At 40.6% G+C, this 22,307-nt stretch overlaps 1 protein-coding gene across 5 annotated transcripts in view; it reads right to left on the reverse strand.

The window, feature by feature from the left end:
• The window catches only part of PTGFRN (prostaglandin F2 receptor inhibitor), a 134,077-nt gene that overhangs the window by 12,865 nt on the left and 98,905 nt on the right, over positions 1–22,307 (reverse strand). For 4 of the 5 annotated variants that reach the window (XR_009762847.1, XR_009762846.1, XM_061628008.1 and 1 more), the window contains exon 6: positions 9,868–10,287. The exons of the other annotated variant lie outside the window; for it this stretch is intronic. Coding sequence is in view for 2 of the 4 variants with exons in the window: in XM_061628008.1 (XP_061483992.1) it covers positions 9,868–10,287 (420 nt within the window). In the remaining 2 variants the exon portion in view is untranslated. The remainder of the gene's footprint in view (positions 1–9,867; positions 10,288–22,307) is intronic. 5 annotated transcript variants of the gene reach the window in all.

Raw genomic sequence — 22,307 nt, forward strand, 5'->3', positions numbered from 1 at the left:
TGCTGACCTTTGGGCCTCATCAAAGTTCCAAAAAGAGCACCTAGACAAGCTGGTAACTTACAAATCAGCTGGGCAATGAAGTGCAAACCCCACACATGACTTTTAGAGATATTGTACAAGTCTTATCTTAAGGAATACACCAATATGTATAACAGGAGATTATATTGATAAATTCCAGCCTCCAAAGAATGCATGTGTATCTTAAGAACACATCTAGTTTTTACTCAAGTTGTGATCACAGGGAAAGCTAGGGTGGCAAACAAAATGCAGCAATGAAGTGTTCTGGAGAACTATTTTGTGATATTTTAGCCGGTTCTAATAAAGGTAGTATTAGGACTTCAGCATTAAAAGGTTTCTTTGTGCTGATTTCCCAACAGGTGTTCATATTCAGGATAAAAGTGTGTTTGCAGATATAATAATCACTTTATAAATGTACTTTCATTCTCTATTGCTTGTTTATTTTTGTTATTTTATTAAGTATTCTGATGTAATAATAGTCTTTATAGCCTTTATAAATGGCACTAAATTTATGAAACAGGAAAAATATTTAAAGGAAAAATATGGTAATATGAGAATGGGAGCCATTTTTTGAGAAATAAAAAAACTTCTTATAGAAATATGGCTTGCCCCAAGGGAAGGGGGGAGAAAGGAGTTCTGCTGAAATAATTGTAAGACATAACTGTAGATTCGTAGGCCTACCATGATATATGAAGTATCAGTGGGGAAAAGTGATATAAGTCAGGTTTTACCTACTTATCAATTTACAATTGATTTAATTTTACATCAGTCCACACTGAAAAAAGGGGGGAAGTGAGAAGCAGTGCCGGATTTAGACTTGGTGAGGCCCTAAGCTATATAAAGCTTGGAGGCCTTTTGTTAAAAAATCACACCATATATATATATATATATATTCAGTACACATAAAATTTTAAAAGCACCCCCAAAAAATTCTGAAATTTTTTGAGGCCCCTGCGGATTGTGAGGCCCTAAGCTGTAGCTTGTTTAGCTTATGCCTAAATCCGGCACTGGTGAGAAGACAGGAAAATACACAATCTCTGTGCTGATCACATCCTCACACAACTAATTATACATTGAGGGGCCCAGCTTGAAACAACTGTGGCCTTCCCTGAAATGCAGTGCCAAAGAAACAAATTAGCTTAAAATATATCCTCCACTGGGACAAACAGAGACACACAAAACCAGGTCCAACAGTCAGTAGCAGCAAGTTCATAAGAATGCAACTTCCAATGCTGCATTGAACAGGGAATCTAACACTCTGCCCACAATATGAGCTATAGGAAAAACTGAGGTGATCTACAAGCCTTTCCTAATCCAAAATATTACTCATATCTACCCTGGCATCAGACTTTGCAATTTTAGAGTGAAGCTACTATTATCTTGTCATTTAACAGGCCTTTCCCTACCAGCCCGCCATAATTCCAGCCATAACCACCAGCTGTTTTTTTTGTATACATTCTTTTAACTAGCACTAATCACACAGCAACAGATATTACAAAAACAAAATGTTCTGTGTTTTAGCTGTGGCATTTATTTCAAGCCAGCAACTGAGAAGAAGCCACACCAGAATTATTAAAGCACTATCCTGGGCCTGGGTAGTGGAGACGGGGAAAGAGGCTGACAGACTTTTCTGCATTGCCTCAGAAAAGCAGGAAACAGCTAAATATGACTGTGTCATATGAACATAAGAAGAGCCCTGCTGGATAAGACCAAAAGCCCCATCTAGACTAACATCCTGAAATCCTCCCCACAGCAGCTAGTGCTCAAGGAGCATACTACCTTTGAACAAGGAGACTGCATACAGCCACCACAACTAGCAGCCACTCATAGCATTTTCCTTAATCCAGCCTTCCCTTTAAAGCTATCTAAGCTAGTGTCTATTTACATATCTTGCAGCAGCACATTTCAGAAGTTACCTAAGCACAGATGGCTTGAGATTCAGGACAGATAAAAGGAAGTACTAGTTTCTTTGGATGAAATTAGGTTTTTTTTGGATGAACCCAAGTTCTAGATGTACAAGAAAAATAATAAGACTTTCCTCTATCCACTTTCTCCACACCATTCATGATTTTGCAAACCTCCAGCATGTTCCCCCTTAGCGGCTTTATTATTATTAAACTAAAAAGTGCCCATTCTTCTTAAAGAAGGTGCAGTAGCCCCTTGATTGTTTTGGTTGCCTTTTCCTGTACCTTTCCCAGCTCCACGATATTCTTTCTGAGATTGCAACAGTAGATTCCTTGGTTAGTTCAGAAGGCATTTTGTTTAATTCACATTTTAAATATCAAGACTTCAGTCAATACCTTAACAAGCTTTGCTATATATTAGGCACTTTCAAACTGATAATCAAAACATTGCTCTGCAATGAGCACACAGATGTAACCCAGATCTGAAGGCCAACATCAAGAAAACTCATGAAACTCCATTTCAGATTCTTCCCCAACTTTCACCTTTTACTCCATTGCTTGGGGAAAGAACACAGCAAGACCTGTCACCCGATTGATCACTTCATTTGAAAAATGACTGTGCTTTGTGAGGACATGTTGGAACCAAATGAGGGACAGACTGTTTAACACTGCAGAAGATTGTTTGGGGGCCTCAACACATGCTGCTTTTCCCCACCCACAAATAGCCAATAAGGATTGCACAAGTATTACAAAACATGGCATTCAGTTTGTGCAAAACATTTAAGATAGGAGCACGAAGCATCTCGTCCATCATTCTATATGTGCAAGCTGCCTTTGCTTCCCCACCCATTCTTCTCTCCCACTGCAGCCCCATTCCACATTAAAAGACTTTCCTGAGTCCCCCAGCCCCAGGAAGAGTCTTTGGGGGGGGGAAGGGATGAAGGAGGCTGCAGTGGGGGAATGACAAATTCCCTTGCCCTAATGTTATATTGGATACATACCTTTGTTCTCATAATATATTTATCTTATTTATCTTTTAAAAACTTGTATACTGCTTTTCATTTATAAAATGTATGAATTTCAAAGCAGTTCACAGCATACATAAAACCATTAAAACAGGTAAGTAACAATAGTTAAAACAGCCAGATAGTCATAGATGTTCAACAACTGCAGCAGACAGAACCAAATCAATCAATCAGCAGTCAGGAACACCAGAGTAAACAGAAGTCTTCAACTGTCAGCAAAATCACCTCTTTGTCAGTGCTCACCTGATCTCTATATGGAGCTCATTCCACAAAATAGGTGCCAGAACAGAAAAGGCCCTCCTTTGTCCCAGCCAACCAATCTTCAGTAGGTAAAGGTACATTCTGGAGAGCCCCACCTATAGATTGCAATGACCTGACTCGACTATAAGGGAAAAGGTGGTCCCAAATTCATGACTGATTTATCACCGTTTCATTTAGCTAGGTGGGATGTACATACTTAAATGGAACTAGGCCCAATTTAGAAAGCTTAGCAGGGCTGCATAAGTGCAGCACAAGAGGGCCAATACAGGAGGCTAAATTGTTCACTGCTGGGGATCTGTGCAGGAACTGGAACAGGGATCCTGAGAAGAAGCAAGCTAAAAATAGTTTATGGTTACCATATGGAAAAGCATCATCATGCAAGGCAATTTGGTATTCAGTCCTGTACAACATTTCAGGACAGAACCTCTGTGTGCAGTTCTTGCAACACTAATATTGAACATGTTATTCTTCTCTTGTCAAAGAATGTAATAAAAGTTATAGTAAATGTTCATCTACTGTTTATTTCTACACACATCAATTTGTGGTATCATGTTACCTAGAGCCCTGAAATGGCACATACTACTTTGTTATTGAAAAGCAAAAACCTTTTATTAAAAAGTATAAAGAAAGTAAGACAAGATGTATCTGAGGCCTCGACCTCACATGTTTTCTATATGCCTCTGGTGCTATACTGTTGCAATCTGCAGAACAGCTTGTCTTCAGGGTACTCAACAGTTCATTAGACCAGGTTATGCAGCCATACCTGTGCCTATAATCTTTTTATTCTAAGATTTCCTTTCAAGTTTGAACCATACTGTACTCGTACCTCAGCCCAGAAGAATAGTGCCAATCCGCTGTTGCCAACTCTCAAATCTACTGAACTATCGAGGCCATATTCTTAGGGAGATGGAGAGTTCCTCAAAGAAAAAAAGCACTGTAGATTACCAGCAGCCTTGTTGGCAACCGCCTAAAGATACCCTGGAGTATTCTAACATCAGCATGAAATTCCAGATACAGCTATGATAAGTGATAGCAATGCTGCTATCAACTTGTAGATTATTCCTTACTTTAAGTGGACATATATGAAAATCTGCTTAGAAGCACAATATGTTGGGAGACAGGTAGCAGAATAGTACAAACGTGAACACAACCACACTGTCTCAAAACCATCTCAAACCATCATCAATATATTATTAATAGTCAAATTTGTTTTTTGTCCTTCCAAGCTTAGACATTTTTAGATGTGGTACCCATGCCAGTAAAAGATTTCATAAACCAAATGAGGTATCTCCATCACATAGGCCTTGAATAGATGTTAGCATCTCTTGCCTTCACCACAGTTTTCTAAATAAACCCAACATGCACATGTGTCCAGTGTATGTATGTGTATTATTTATTAGCTGAACAGAAAGAAGAGTAGAAGATTATAGCCTGGTTTGCCAAACTTTTGCTACAATTAGTTGTGCAATTAGTTGTGAGGAGAGAGCTTAACCATGAGCCCAGGTTTGGACTACAGATTAAGTCAAACTTTAGCTGAGCTCAGTGCAGTAGAAGAGTAAAATGGACCAAGGAGGAGCCAAGCTACAAGGGCATATGGTCTTGGTAAGTCATTGTTTGGGTTACTGTGTGGTGCAAACCAGGCCTATCAGTGTGAGGTGAGAAGCAAACTCAGAGTACCTAAAAGACTATTTCAAATGAGTGAATTAAAAACACCACATTTTGAGCTGGCTAAAATAAATGGTCATTTGCTAACAATTAGAACTTTAAACAGTGAAACAGTCTTAAACAAATTAGTGATAGTTCCCATTTTAAGACACTTAATACATTAAACTGAACAGTCATTTCATTCCACAACTGGGAACAACCTTTTACTGATACAAAGTGAAGCATATAGATTAGATTTTATGTGTTCTGATTTATGACCTCACGGTTAGAAGATGTCCTTGCTTCAGACTATATTTTAAAAGGAAGTGCATTCATTGCACCACAGCAAAACAACAATCAGGAGGAGGAGGAAAACTTTCCCTTGCCAGCTGGCAATTCTACTACCCCTGGAAAAACAAGGAAGCTTTGTAGCACCTAAAAGACTAACTTATTAGGGCATAAGCTTTCACGGACTAGACTTCGCTTCATCAGATGCAATTGATAATATTATAAATTTGTTTAGCTTTAAAATCCACAAGACTTTCTTGGTTTTGCTGCAACTTACATTGCTTCCCATTCAGAAAGAATCTGAGACACATTCTTCTATAAAAAATAATGGAAACATTTTTAAAGCACCTCTGCATGTCAGGGTTCCTAAAGTAAAAAAACAATCACTGGAGTAACAGTGCAGCCACCAATTTTCACAGGGGAAAAGAGAGATCTCCTGCAGCTCAGCTAAATTGCACATTCACACCATGAAGAGCTTTTCTTGAAACATGAAACCATTCAAAGTGATGTCTCTGGCAGGAAGCCAAACTAGTGGTAGGAAAGTTTTCCGATCCAAATAAGTCCTTCTAGCTTCACACAAAAATCAATAAGAACACAGACATCTACTGCAACAACCACTAAAAGCTTTTATGTGAAAATCTTTGAGATTTCCTATAACAATAGTTCCACAAAGTCCTTATTGGCTTCTAAGGCATCCGAGTTGGGCACAGCTCAAATTGAAGGCTGAAATTCTCCAGTAAAGTATCTAAGGTTTTATTTTAAATAAAACAGGGAAAAACAGATCCAGTGCTGTGAGATGATGTTCTAAGCCAGGGATAGGCAACATGTTAAAGCCACTTCACACAGTACACATAGCACTGAGACTATGACAGTATTTGCTGAACACAAACTGTATGAAAGGGAAATGAGCATCCTCAGACACTGGGGAGCTGTGGCTCCTTGGCTCATATCTCTTCTTCACACTTTCAATGTTCACTGCAGCAAATGTTGGTGCACCGTGATGCTGTGCACAGTGTTGAGTAATTCTTACTTGCTTCTCCACCCTGTATTCACTAGAGATGGGGGTGAATTTTGGCATTTTCAGATTTGTTACCGAATTCTGTCAGAATCCGTAAATCTTGTATGTCTTCGGATCGGGTTTGACTAATGCTTGCGATTGTCAGTGACACCGGCTTTTAAGAAAAAAATCTGCAGCTAATTTGACATCGTTATTAATGTAAACAGCTTTGCTGTGAAGTGCTGCTATGTGTAATCCTTTGAAGTTCTGTCTCAATGAGGTAAAAACAATCACCATTAATATCTTTGGTCAGCACTGCAGTAACCTGAGGCAAGAGGCAGAATTGACAGGCGATGATCTGCCTAATTTAAATTTAAATAGAAAACCCAAGAGACCGACAGTAGAAAGATGCCAACAGCATTAGCTATTTCGTTAGCTATTACAAGCGGATCAGTAATAGCAAAAAAAAAAAAAAATGGGGGGAAATGGGGGGGGGAATGTTGCGGATTGGCACCACAAGCCAGTTGTGAAAACCAAAACACGGACCAGAACCAAAGAGCAAACCCTATCTGTAGTGTTCACTCATGTGTGCACACACTTCTGAGGAGCTAGCACACCAGCTAGAGCAGTTGCCTCAGTGAAAGAGAGAATATGCATCTGGGGACTGGGATAGTAGGAGCAAAGGAAGGAAAAGGCTGTAGTATAACCTTTCGGCCATAGGTACATACAGCAGTGGCGCATGGGGCGGTAGCTTATGGGGTGGCATTCTCCTCCTCCTACAGCTGCTGCAAGGACACCACTCCTGCCCACTGCTATTAGTTAGTTATGATTGGCATTTTGCTTGTGTGTGGGAAACTGGAGTCTTTTTCCCTTCAAGGTGCTTGCATTGATGCGACCAGCAACATGTCATCTTGACCCTTGCCCTTCTTGGCTTATTAAAGTTTGCTGAAGGGGGTTGACCAAGTGGATCTAGGGTGTGGTCAACACATTATTGTGGGATGGAGTGGTTCCAGCCACCTTGAAAGAGGCGGTGATCCAACCACTCCAAAAAGTCCACCCTGGGCCCATTGGTTTGTGACAACTACTGACCCTTTTTAGGGAAGATGATTGAGAGGGTTGTGGCAAAGCAATTACAAGTATTCTTGGGTGAAACAGATTATCTTGACCCATTCCAGTCTGGGTTCAGCCTGGTTATGGGACTGAATTGGCCTTGGTCGCCCTGATGGATGACTTTTATGGGAGAAGGACAGGGGGAGCGCGACCCTGTTATTCTTACCTGATCTCTCAGCAGCTTTTGATGCCATTGACCATGGTATCCTTCTGGGCTGACTTGGTGAGATGGGTATGGGAGGCACTGTTTTACAGTGGTTCTGATCCTATCTCCAAGGTCGTTCTCAGATAATAGCACTGGGTGACTGTCTTTCGGCCCCCTGGTAGTTGTGCTGTGGGGTGCTGCAGGGTACCATCTTGTCCCCCATGCTGTTTAACATCTATATGAAGCCCTTGGGAGCAGTCATCAGGATCTTTGGGGCAAGGTGTCAGCAATATGCTGACGATACCCAGCTCTGTTTCTCCATTACATCCGAATCAGGAGAGGCCGTGCAAGCGCTTGACTGCTGCCGGGACTTGGTGGTGGGCTGGATGAGGGCCAATAAACTGAGTCTGAATCCTAGCAAGATGGAGGCACTGTGGGTTGGTGGTTCCCAAGTTCAGATAATTGGTCAGTTTCCTGCTTTGGATGGGGTCATACTCCCTTTGAAAGAGCAGGTTCGTAGTCTGGGGGTGCTCCTGGATCCATCTTTGTTGCTAGAGGCCAGGTGACCTCTGTGGCTAGGAGTGCCTTTTATCAGCTTCGGCTGGTAAGACAGCTGCGGCTGTTTCTGGACTGGGATAGCCTGACCAGTGTTGTCCACGTCCTAGTAACCTCCAGGCTGGATTACTGTAACGCACTCTATGTGGGGCTGCCCTTGAGGTTGGTCCAGAAGTTGCAGCTGGTGCAAAATGCAGCAGTGAGACTGCTCACTGGGGCAGGGTATCGCCAACATGTTACCCGGCTGCTGAAAGAATTGCACTGGCTGCCCATTTGCTACAGGGCCAAGTTCAAGGTTCTAGTTTTGGTGTACCAAGCCCTATACAGCTTGGGACCAGGATATCTGAAAGACCGTCTTATCCCTTATATACCCAGTTGATCACTGTGCTCTGCAGGTGAGGGCCTCCTGCAGATACCATCTTATCAGGAGGTCTGTTCTGCACAACATAGGAAATGGACCTTTAGTGTGGCGGCACCTGTGGAATTCCCTCCCCTTAAATATTGGACAGGCGCCATCTCTGTTGTCTTTTCGGAGTCTATTGAAGACCTTTCTCTTTCAACAAGCCTTTTAAGTTGAGACCTATCCCAGTCTGCCTCTGTGCTGGAATTGCTTTTTAATATATTTTAAAAACTTTTTTTAAAAAAACCCCAATGTTTTTAACCTTTTAAAAAAAAGTCTTGAAAGCTTTTAAAAAAAATGTTTTTAAGGATGTTTTGTTCTAATCTATTTTAAAGTCTGGTTTTATGATGTTTATGATGGGCTCCTGCTGGGAGGAAGGGCGGGATATAAATCAAATAATAATAAATAAATAAACATAAGAAGATCCTGTCAGATCAGGCCAGTGGCCAACCAGATGCCCATGGGAAGCCCAGGAGGACCTGAGTGCAAGAACACTCTCCCCTCCTGCAGCTTCCAGCAACAAATAATTTCACTTACAGAGCTTGATCACACCAATGTGCGTATAATGGGTCCCTGCCTCCAGAAAATAGCCAATATTATAACCTTTTCAAACACTGCCTCTCAGCTAGCATGTGAGGCACTACAAAGAAAAATGGTATGTATCCTGACAAGAGAGGCTGAGCATTGCTGAACTGGATAGGGTGCAATGCGTATGTGTACATGTGCCAGCTATTAGGTAATGGGACCAAAAACAGTTTTAAGTGAACAATCAATTCCCAAGTTTGAGAGAAAGCAAGTAAAGAACAGGACACGAGGAGATATATAATGGCAAGTAGTGGTGGTCCATGGCTACTTGCTCCTGAATGACGTTACAAGAATAGTTGCATGTGGAGCTATTTATGTTCCCTTATAGAAGCCTTCCTCCAACTGGTGCCCTCCAGATGCTGTTGGACTCCAGTAAGTCTAAGGTAGCAGAGTCAATGGTCAGAAATGTTGGGAGTTGAGGTCCAGAAAATCTGACGGTCACCAGGTAAGAAATGGCTGCCTTGCAGCTACTATGAATACCCCAAAGAGTATTGGACAAACAGAGAAAAAAAACACACTGCTCCATCAGGCACTTCCAGCAAAGGATGAATTAAGGCTGAGAGTGACTGTATCAATATGTACAATGGTTGACTGACAGAAGTTCAGCTCGATAAGGCTGCTCGAGGAACTTTATCAAATTGACATGGAAAGTGATAGAAGATAAGTTCCCAATCCCAATAACATTTCTCTCACAATTTCCTGAATTTTCTGAGTGATAAAATCTATGGAAATATTATTTCACAATACCATGACTAGAATTTTGATGTGGAACGGAACTTTTGAGAGTTTCTGACATGCATTTAACACATGAAGCATCAACAGCATAAAAAGGTGGAAATTCTTATCCATGTACCACAGCTTCTCTGAGTGAATCACTGTTACAGGCACTACCATCATGTTCTCTCAACTCTTAACATATTGAGCTTTGTACTGACCTGAGGTCTGGAAGTCTATCTGGATTGGATTGGATAAACCATTGACTGCCTCTCGCCACAAGCCTCCACCCCCTGGCGACCATGCAGTTACTACACAGCGATAGAGCCCAGCATCAGAAATCTGCGTCTGGTACATCCTGTAGCGGAACTCATTCTCCTGAACCTTTTCCAAGACCACACCATCCACCCGGTCCTGGTCTGTCCAATCTTCCCGTCTGACCACTGAGTCTTGATTGAGAGAAATTATGCGGGTGGTCCCATTAGGATTCGACTGATCATTCAGATGCTTCTCAGCTGTAATAAGTACTGAGTAACGAGGAGTCTTGATGTTCTGGGAAGACACCTTGCATGTCATTTCAAAGGTGTGCCCTGCCATGAAGAATGGCTTCAATTTCACAGCCTCTACAGTCAGCACATAATCTGAGAAGAGCAAAGAATGCACAGATATAAGCCACAAGCAAAGGATGGACCAACATACAGCAAGCAAGGGATTAATGCTGCACACTAATATTCTGCACTGCATTTCACGTCAAAAAATTGAGGAGTGTGCATTATAGTCTGTTAGACACAGACCTACAAAGAATCACAGGACAGTATGCATCCCCAACCAACGGCACAATTCCCACTGTGTTCAATGGTACACCCAGACACGTATGCACAAGACTGCAGCCCAAGTGACAGTTGTGATAATACATGAAGAACAGAAACATCAAGGAAAGGTAGGCATGCAGAATAATTACATAGTGAGAATATAATCTTCATGCTTGAGTGAAGTCCTAACTGAGCCTTAATAAATAGTCAGAGCTTCAATTCAATATTATTCGAATGGCTGCACAAATGGGCATGGGTACACTTCAAGTATGAAAAAAATTAACTTTACCAAACCAACAGTACCTCCTGATGTAATGAGTTAGGTGACATTTGAGCAAACCAGAGCTTAATTTAGAATAAGGCATTTATTCAGTTTCTGAATTAATCTCACAATAATTGACAGTATTTCAGATAATCTGGTCTCCTCTGCGTGCCTGGAGTGAAAGATGTTAGATTGTATTTTATGTATTTTAATTGTATTTTATTTTAATTTATTTTAATGTTTTTGTGATTTTACTGCTTACAATTTTATTATGCACATGTCTGATTTTATTTGTGTAAACTGCCCTGAATGCCCTATTATAGGGTAGAAGGGCAGGATAGAAATATTTTAAATAAATAAATAATCTGTAGACTTATCACTCTTGCTGTGCTTTTTTAAAAATTAACCCAAGTTTTCCATTTGATCTTGTATTTGCAACATTATCAGATCTGCATCCAGTTTCTGTAGTGCAGTGCTTATCATGCTTGCCTCACATATGAAAAGTTCCTAATTTGAAACTGGGCAGAAATATATTTTTATAGTGAGCCAGTGTAGTGGTTAGAGGGTTTAGTGTTTAGTGAATGATAGCTGTGAATGATTGGATGCTGAATCTCTGGCTATGTGTGATTAGAGTGTTAGACTAGGACCTGAGAAACTAGGATTCAAATCCCTACTCAGCCATGAAGCTCACTGGATGGCCTTGGGCCAGTCACTATCTCTCAGCCTAGCCTACCTCATAGGGTTCTTGTGATGGTGAAATGGAGAGAGGGAGAGCCATGTACACCACTTTAAGCGCCTTGGAGGAAAGGTGGTATATAAATGTAATAAAATAAAAATGAAATAAAATATAAGATAGGACATGTTTCATTACTTATCCTTATTTCAGCAGTTACCAACTTACAACCATTTGGCATAGTGTCAACTCTGTGCACGGTCTCCCTTCCGTTTGTAAGGTTATTGGACTTAAGGCAGAATGGTCAAGTCTTGTGTACACAGTGAGATGGTAGTGGCAGTTATTTATTTATTTTATTTATTTTATTAGATTTTTAAACCGCTCTATAGCTTTCTAGCTCTCAGGGCGGTGTACAAAAGGTAAAAACAGATTAAAATACAGTAAACATGATAACAATACACTGTAAAATATAGAAGCAAAATCAAGACAAAAACAAATTAAAACAAAATTAAATTAAAATGCCTGGGCAAAGAGGTAGGTCTTTACCTGGCGCCGAAAAGATAATAAAGAAGGCGCCAGGCGTATCTCATCAGGGAGGGCGTTCCATTACTCAGGGGCCACCACTGAGAAGGCCCTAGCTCTGGTTATTACTCTCCGGGCCTCCATATGCATTGGAACCCGGAGAAGGGCCTTCGATGTCAAACGTAGTGAACGGGCAGATATATAGCGGGAGAGGCGTTCCACCAGGTATTGCGGTCCAATGCCGTTAAGGGCTTTATAGGTAAGAACCAACACTTTGAATCTGGCCCGGAAACATATTGGTAGCCAGTGCAGCTGGGCCAGGACAGGGGTTATATGATCATATTTTTTAATCCCAGTAAGAACTCTGGCCGCAGCATTCTGCACCAGCTGAAGTTTCCGAACCGTCTTCAGAGGTAACCCTACGTAGAGTGCATTACAGTAGTCCAATCTAGAGGTTACCAGAGCATGGATAACTGTGGCAAGGTTCTCCCTGTCCAGATAGGGTCGTAGTTGGGCTACCAGCCGAAGCTGGTAGAACGCGTTCCATGCCACCGAGGCTACCTGAGCCTCCAGAGACAGGAGCGGATCTAATAAGACCCCCAGACTACGGACCTGCTCCTTTAGGGGGAGTGTAACCCCATCTAGGGCAGGTCGGACATCAGCCATCTGGGCAGAGAGCTCCCCCACCAACAGCATCTCAGTCTTGTCAGGATTGAGTCTCAGTTTATTAGCTCTCATCCAGTCCATTATCGCGGCCAGGCAGTGATTTAGTACATCAACAGCCTCACCTGAAGAAGATGAAAGGGAGATGAAAAGAAGATGAAAAGGAGAAGTAGAGCACCGTATCATCAGCATATTGCTGGAAACCCACTCCAAATCTCCTTATGACCTCACCCAGCGGCTTCATATAGATATTAAAAAGCATGGGGGACAGAACCGAACCCTGCGTGACCCTATATTGGAGTACCCAGGGATTCGAGTAATGCTCCCCAAGCACCAGCTTCTGGAGACGATTCTCGAGGTAGGAGCACAGCCACTGCCAGGCAGTGCCTCCAACTCAATCTCACAGGCCACTTTCTTGGATACAGGATTGCTGCCATTTACATCATATGTATAATGAACAAATAGATATGTCCCTTAATGGTTCTCTCTGTTTGGAAGGCTCAAGGATTATGTTCTGATTTTTGTTTTTTAAAAAAAGATAGAATCCATTGGGCATATAAGTAATAAGATGTATCATTTTGTCCTCAATATGTACTGTTATGTGCCTTCAAGTCGATTACGACTTAGGGCGACCCTATGAATCAGTGACCTCCAAGGGCAGAGAGTGGCCGTTCATTCGGCCAGATAGGCGGCCTAAAAATAAAATTTTATTATTATTATTATTATTTTGTCCTCAAGATGTATAAATTATTTCAAATAAGGCATGGTATTGTGGCACCAATAAAAAACATATGGATAGTAAGGATCCCAACAGCATTGGAGAAATTGCTCTATGCACCTGGGGAAAAAACTATTAATAGACAAAACATGTAAGATTCCTAATGAAATGCAAAATAAAGTTTCTATGAACTACCAAAAGAAATGGTAAAAAGGCCTGGGAATTAATATTTAAGAAGAAATTTGGGGTTAGGAAAAAACAAAGACAAAACATTAATTACAGCCAATCTGAAAGAAAACTTTAATAAGACCATGCATCAATGGTATTTGACACCATATCAACTAAAGATGATTTATACATCTATAAACTTCATGCAGACTACATACACATATTTTTGAGGTGCAATAAAATTAAAAGGTTTCGGCAGTTAGTGCTGTAATATAATTAATCACATGACACAATATCCCAAATAAGCCTGTTAAACTATTTGGAAGGATGCATCAATGCTGAGACGACAATTAATCTGTCAATGGCAATTGCCATGTACTGGAAAAAAAAAGTAATTCCATCTCTACTTAAATGGTTCTACAGGATTTGGGTTGTAGCATGAATGCATAAATTATTATATTCAGGTTCGTGAAAATCTTATGTATTTTCATCAATTTCTCAGGAAATGTTGAACATTTATTAATGATAAATTTGGTGATGTATGACCATATTTGCTGCTTACATTGATCTAATGAATTATCTCCTTTATAATGGCTGCTTTTCTTTTATGTTGCTGAATATATTACCAAATGTTTTACGTATAGCGATTATATATATATTTGTATGCATACACTGAAGATAATTTTCTTGCTGAACTTGCAAAAGTTTTAATCCAAATTTTGTTACAAAGCAAGACAGCTTAATTCAGGCAAAGGTGCTTTGCTCATACTGAGCATATGTAAAAGCAGACATTTAGGCTTTGTGATCAGTTCACAAGAATCATCAGTACTTCAGTTCACAGTGCCTTCATGAGGATGTCAAATCCACTGCCTTCATCACCGTCCTGCATTGGTGGACAGAAGCTGATGATTCACAAAATACAGTATTTTTATCATATTTTTGTGACTGGTCATCAATCTAAACATTTATAGCCTGTTGCTATGTGTAAAACGGCTTGGAATGAAACTAGCATATGCAATTTAATGGTGCTTGACCATTGGTTTTTTCCTCAACCTGTTCCCTCATGTAGTGTTTACAGGTTTCCACAGGTACATCACATACATTTTAGCTTTTCAGACCAAGGAGGCAGGTCACGTATCGTGAAAGCAGTTTTTATTTATAGACTTGAACTAGCTTGGCATTTAGACTGTTTGTACAGCAATCCATTTTCTTCCAATAAAAAAACTGGTTGAATATTAAACACAAGGTGAATCTTTTACAAGGCAACAGGGAAATAAGATATACCAAGCTCACAACACACTTCACAAAATTAAAACTACATACAATAATACTTTTGTCCTCCCCCAAGAGAGCCACAAGGTAGTTGTCATGATTATATTTTGCAGTGTTTTTGCTTTCAAGCAGCAGTGTTCACAATGAGTAAACACTGCCTAGAAGATGAGAAAACAGAGTATGACAATCAGCACTGTACAAAGGCAGTCACAGTGCACTGCTATTTAAAAACAGCAAAAGGAAGAGAAAAAACACATCGCGCTAACTGCAGCTTGGTTAAGAACCAAACCACCTCACCTCCTACATTAAAAATGTTTTAAAGTTGCAGAATTAATTCCTCAAGTGTCAAGACAATCATGTTGCTTGAATAGACAGTTCTCAACTCTTCCCCCCACCCCTAGAAACATGCAACAGTTTCTGCTATCCCTACATTAATTAGCACAGCTGCATAGTCAGTGTTATGCCTGGGAAAGGGGTGGTTTGCTTGGGCAGAGAATGTGGCTAATATTAGAGCATGCTTTTAAAGCATCTTTCCTGCCCTGCTGAGTGGTGGCATTGCCCTAAAGTTAAGCAGGGCGGAACAGCTGAAAAAGGGCAGAATACTAGAAAAGAACACTTTAGGCATTTAACAGGATGTGTGTGTCTGTGCACACATACATACTTTTTGCTCCATCTCTCTGTTTCTTTGCTCTCCAATACTAGTGAGAGTTGTGGTGTGCTACATATATGGAAGGAACAAGTTCCACAAGGAACGGTGCTAGTGCCATAATTTAAAGTTGTCAACCTACTCTCTCACACTTCCTCCCTCACCTCCATGCTTTATATACTAATATGAAGCTGCTCACTTCTGCAGGAAAAAATTAAGCTGCTGTATTCAGGGAGACAGTTCAGGGGTGTGCGTGTGAATGGTCCCTGAAATAGTATTATGCAAGTAAGGACTGATTTGGCCCCTACTTCAGTATCATCATGGACTGCAACCATTTACAAGAAAGTAAAAACAGGCACAACATTTCTATACCAAACCAAACCTGGGTCATCCATGCATCTGACCAAAGAAGCAATTTTGGGGGTGGGGGAATAGGAGAAGACTTTTGCTGGTCACTTGTTAACAAAGGAAAGAGAAGGCAACTGATTCCATCTCCTAAGGCCTCACAGGTAAGCGAGTATATGGTAATATGAGCCACTGAACTCTCCCTGCAGACGAAACTAGCTTTCAAGCATGAAAGCAAGCAATCGTATCCAAAGGTGACCATCAGTATACCATAAAAGCTGTATCTAGCCAATACTAATAGATGTCTTAGGGTGATTGGCACCCTAAGTTTGCCACCACAGACTCCTTCAACCTGTGAATTTCCAACTGTGGAGCTGGTTCAGTGGAGGTAAGATTCCCCATTCTATCCAGCCCCTTCCCCTACTGGCATCATTCCAGGTCTCCACTTGTTCAGTTAAGTAAGGAAGAACTACCTTCGGGCAATTCTTTCAAATGACACCTTACTGGTGTAAATCAGTTGAGCCGTTTAAGAACCTTTCTAGGAACAGTTCATCAGCCACAGGACGACAAATGCCGATTATATGTAAGATATTTTAAGCAAAACATTTTTCAATATGTATGCATGCAGAAAGTTCTTTTAGTTCAAAATATGGTCTTTGTTCACAGGATGATTAACCAGTGTCTATTATATAGATGGCCTTAAATGGTTAGTAGCAGAAATGTAGGCCATCAGTGACAAACTTAGTTACTATGGCATTCATTGCATTAAATAAAAGGGTTATATTTGTTATTGCAAGGGAAGGTATTGTATGTTTTTTTAACACAGGTCTTTATTTCAGAACAGTTAAAGTATGCAAGTCAGAACAAAGGTCAGTGTAGTATTAGTTGCACCACAGGATCTGGTACTTGAAAATATGCTCTTAGAACCAGGTCCTTCTAAATAATGAGAGAAATACTAAATTAAGATGCGGCCCAATCCCAGGCACAAAACGTATCATACATCTGACAGGTAAAGTTCTGATCAAAAGCCTGCCAGAGAGCTCTTAGTTCCCAATTTACCCAGAGTACATGATTATGCCAGGGTTGATAAAAAGCAAAGATTTTTTTAAAAATAAAAAATCAATTTTGATTTAATCTGATTTTTTGTTTTAAATCAGATTTCAAAATTTTCTGAAAACAAGAGAGCCTAGGTCAAATATATCATCATGAATACTAATTATACAACTTCTAATTATATTGTATGACTATGTTAACAGCCGTTTATGGAGATAGGAGATAACCTGATCAGTCCTATTCTGCAGGTGGTGTACATGAAATGCATGCACTCTCTCTCTCTGTTTCTCGGCCTTGCCTCTCCGTACAAAGACAGAGAAGGTCAATCAATAAAGAATTTGGGGAGATGGAGAAGATTTGAACAAGAAGGAGACTATTGAAGTGGTAATCCAGCTCTTAACAGCAATAGCCTCTTCTGAAGGTGTAGAAAGATTTTTTTCTTCCTTCGGACTAATTCATTCTTAACTGAGAAATAAGTTGGGAACTGAAAAAGCAGGAACACTTGTATTTCTTTTCCAGACAATGAACAAGGAAGACAAAGTTGATGAGGACAACTGAGTTAATTGTATCACCCAATATTTTAAATTTATCATGTTGACTTGGTTGATATTGCCTAAATTTTATTTTTTTAAAGAGCTTTTACATTTATATAAAAACTGAAATAGTTAAACCATTCAAATATCTATGTGTGTGTTTTGTTAATGCAGTTTGTTGAAGAAGAAAACTAACCAGATGAATAAATTATCTTTTTAGTACAATTTCAAAGCCTGTTTGGCGGTGGCGATTCTGGTACATCGTGACAAAAATATCATGATTAATTGAACAGTGGGGGCTGGTTCATCTCCTGAATGACTTCACAAGTTCATTCTGCTTTAGTACTAAAAAGGCCAAATTATCATCCCATTTTTTGAAAAAAATTAATCTGAAAACAATTCATAATTCTTAGGGTGCTTTCACACTGCACTTTATTCCGTTATTCTGATGATTTATTTCCTATTAATTTGCGCATAAAATTTGAGCTTTCACACGACATAACGGGTAGCTCTGGAATGCTGGTGGAATGTAGTGGAAATTTAGTGCTAAATTCTGCAATAAATGATACCTCAAAAATTCCAATAGCAAGGCCGGGGACACGGAAGATCATGGGAGTTTTGCGCTAGCAGCTGCTGCTCACATGACAGCCATCCCAGCATACAGTGTGTTCCTGCCCTTACCAACAGCCCTCCCAGCATGCAGTGCATTCCCGCCCTTACCAACGGCCCTTGTCATGCCTCCCAGCAGATCCCAGCTGCTCCTGAGAGAGGAGCCTCTGCTGCTGCGCCTCTCAGCTGATCACGTTCATGCCTCTTTCAACCCCCCCCCCCACGCACCGAAAGAACAGGCCTCAAACCAGCTCATCCGGTGTCATGTGAGGCCGAAGGGGGGAGGAGAAAAACTGTGCTCTGTGTGAACGACTGTTGCGCAAAATGCCGGTATAAGAGGAACTGCAGTGTGAAAGGGATTTTAAAATATGGAACAAAGTGCTACCTTTTTAACCCGGAAAACTAGCGCTATTAGCCCCATGTGTGAAAGCACCCTTAGTGTGTACCTACCTACCTTAGGTAATGAAACCTACATCTCTGAATATGTATTAAGGTTATATTAAACAATAATGTACTTCTACTAAAATGATGATTAAATAGAATCTTCCTCATTAGTGATTTAAACTGTGATTTAAATAATTAAAATTGAGTCCTTCAGAGATGCTATTTGTCAATTTGATTTAAATCAAATCAACCCTGGATTATGCCTCTGCTTGTTTCAATAAGAGTTGGCCACTGATTTCAAAAGAGGAGACCTCATAGGTGCCCTGAGACTGCTACTTAGCCCTTAATGTAGTAAAGTTGTTTCTTCTCTGAGCAACTGATTCAATCTCTTCACAGGACAGCTCAAGTAATCTTGCATGCTAGTTGATTAATGGCCTTATCTCTCCCTCAGAGACAGAGTCAATTCTCTCTAAATAAGTCTCTTATGACTCAAAACATGTTGGGACTGAACATAGTGTACTCCATGCCCTTCTGAGGCCTCTTGTCTCTTTTGTTCCTGTGCTGGTATCTTCCCATCTTTCCTTCTTTCCTGATTTCTAAAAATCTATAAATTAATTGCAGTGAGAATACCTGCATTCTTAGCCACAAACTTTCCCAGAAGGTTGTTATTACAAGTGCATATCTTGTCAGAATATTTTGACTAATCACAAGTTGAAATACATCCCCTTCCTTATTTGCTTTCCATAAGAACTGTCCATGACTATTTTCATGTTATAATAAAAAATGTCTTTTTTAAAACAAGAAAAACTGGAGGCAGTTCAAGTTATTAAACTCTCCATCAGCTCCAAGCTGTTTATGCAGCTTTTACTTGCTCAGTGTTGATTTTACATTTCCAATTACACCCAGGCAAGGCAAGAATCTGAAACATTCCATAAACCAACATTAAGATGTGTTAGTAGTTAAATGAAGAGTATTTTATTGTACTTAGCACTAATAGTTTGGATTTACAATGATGTATAATAATGAGAAAACTATTAAGAGTAGTTCCTGAAAATCATTACCATTATAATTAAATTCTGCAAGGAAGCAACAGTAGGCAAGTTGCTTGTGAAGGTTGTAAATGAATCTGCCTTCATTTCAAGATAAGACATATTAGGATATTAGGATAGAATAATGACCTCCCCAAGCTCCTCCTTCCTCTGGCTTCATTGAGATGAAAAGAGGGAAAGCAACAACCTCTCTACCACACCTTACAATGCTCTGCATGCTTTATAAGAAACATTAAGAAGATTCCTTTCCTATCTCTACTTTGAACTTCATTTTGTGGTACTTCAGGAGCCAATGTGACCCTTGGTTCTGAAGTGTTACTGCTCTGATTCCAGAGTATATGTAGGAGTAAACAAATATTGCATGGTCACTTTAAGGGATATTTGGGAAATATCCCATGTACCTGTTTACCATGATGTAACTTCCTAATGGGTGGGGTTTAGTTACCTGACTTCCTTCTCCTTTGTCCTGGGGGATTTTTGAATAATCTCCTTTGCTAATCTTCCTACCTTTGAGAGAGGCCGCATGGCAAGATGCTCTCTCTGAGAGCATCCATTACTAAAGACCAAGATGACTGAGACTATTTTTCTTTTTTCCAAGCTAAAGCCTATGTTCTTCTAAACATATGAGGTTGTGAGTAAACATTCTTTTCTTTTACCTAAAGGATTGTGTCTGTTGTTATTTATATAGAGAAAGGTGGGCTGGTTTACATTCTCATTCTGCTGCTTGTATTTTTTACAACTCTGCTAAGAAATAGGACCAACCAAATTAGTTCCTATTTCTGTGTGTATTCTTTATAATACTGAATAGTATATGGGTCCCAGGAAACAGGCTTTCATTATACCTAAACATCACACCTGCAAGGGTGGTGGGCCTGTTCATAGACTGATGGAAACTGACAGGTTCCTGAATGCTCTGGGGGATCTTTCAGTGGCGAAAACTCATGGTCCTGTCAAAGTCCTGCTCTCTCTATGGCTTAGTGAGATGTGACAGGCAGCTGACATGATTGCTCTCTAGCATCCTCCCTGGTGTTATGGAGCAGAAGTGGCTCTTTGGTATTCTGGGAAACTACAGGCTGTGAAGAAAGGCAAAAAAAGGCTATATGCAAGTGGCTCAAATCTTCCTCTGAAGCCAACGAAACACTGGTTATTGCACTTAATTCATGCCTACCATACGGCAATACATGCGGCATAGAAGGTGCATTCTGCAGCCTGCACTGCATCTTCTATTGGCCAGCAGAGCTCTTTCAGCTGATCCAGAGGTCATCACCTCCTCTTGTAGGGGAGGGACCTCTGCAGCATTTGTGAAGTCACTGTGACCAACCGGCTACAAATTTTATCTAGACCCATTCCAATCTGGGTTCAGTGCTGGCCATGGGACCAAGCCAGCCTTAGTCACCCTAAAGGATGACCTTCACCAAGAGCAAGACAAGGAGAGTGCAACCTTGTCCTTCTTAATCTTTCTGTGGCTTTTGATAAAGTTTACCAGGGTATCCTCCTGGACAGACTTTGGGAGCACTGTGCTACAGTAGTTCCAATCCTACCTACACGTATATGTCTACAGAATAGCACTGGGCAATTACCTGGCAGTTGTGCTATTGGGTTCTGCAGGGCACTATTTTATCCCCAGTACTATTAATGAAGCTGTTGGGAGTAGTCATAAGGAAAATTGGGGGCAAGGTGCTATCAGTATGCTGATGACACTCAGCTCTATTTCTCCATAACATGTTAATCAGGAGAGGTCAAGTGGAGGCTGTGCCTGGATGCAGTGAAGGGCTGAGAAAATAAGCTGAATCTGAGACCCAGCAAGATGGAGGTGCTGTGGGTGAGTGGCTCTGGTGCCTGAGAAATTGGCCAATTGCCTGTCCTAGATTGCAGGGTTGCAGTCCCCTGAAAGAGCAGTCTGGGATTGCTTCTGTATCCATCTTTGTCTCTGGAAGCCCAGATAGCCTCAGTGGCTAGGAAAGCCTTTTGCCAGTTTTAGCTGGTATGAAAGCTGTAACCATTCTTGGACCAGGACAGCTTGACCACAGTAGTCCAGGCAGCTGAGAGCAATGCTATCAGGAATCTAGCCCAAGAGGTTAGACTCCTAGCAGGGGCACCCAAGGCAGAATGGTCAAAGCTGAGACACCAGACGAAGATGCATCCAAAAACAGAGAAAGGAAATGGTAAACCGCCTCTGAATACCTCTTACCATGAAAACCTTATGAATAGACTATCCAAAATGAAACACGAGATAGTGCTGGAAGATGAGACCTCCAGGTCAGAAGGCACTCACTGAACTACTGGGGAAGAACAGACAAGTACAAGTAGTGCTGTGACTAATGACGCAGCTGGGTCAAAGGTGAATGGAAGCCCAGAGGCTGATGTACACAGATGCCAAAGGAGAGTCTGGAGTTGTACGATGTACACAATAGGAAATGGAATGTGAGAAGCATGAATCGGGGAAAGTTAGAAATTGTCAAGCAAGAAATGGAACGTATCAACATTACAATATTTGGTGTGTGTGAATTAAAATGGACGGGAATGGGACATATTAAAAATCAGGCAACTACAAAATATTTTATGCAGGAAATGAGAAATTAAGAAGAAACGGGGTTGCTTTAATAGTGAAAAGTGATGTAGGAAAAGCAATCAGGAGCAATAACGCAAGGTCTGAGCAAGTGATATCAATGACATTTAATGGGAAACCTATTAACATAACCATCATCCAAGTCCATGCTCCAACAGCACAAGCAGAAAAAGAGGAATTGGAAAGATTTTACACAGAAGTACAGGAAGAAATCGATCACACGCCAAAACAAGTTCTGCTGATAATCATGGAGGACTGGAATGCAAAAGTAGGGAACAGAGAAGAACTAGGAATTGTGGGGAAATGGGGCTTAGAAGATAGAAATGAAACAGGAGAAAGTCTTGTTGAATTCTGTGAAGCCAATAATTTGTTTCTTGCAAACA

This window comes from Rhineura floridana, chromosome 5, assembly GCF_030035675.1.
Source record: "Rhineura floridana isolate rRhiFlo1 chromosome 5, rRhiFlo1.hap2, whole genome shotgun sequence".
Taxonomy (NCBI): domain Eukaryota; kingdom Metazoa; phylum Chordata; class Lepidosauria; order Squamata; family Rhineuridae; genus Rhineura; species Rhineura floridana.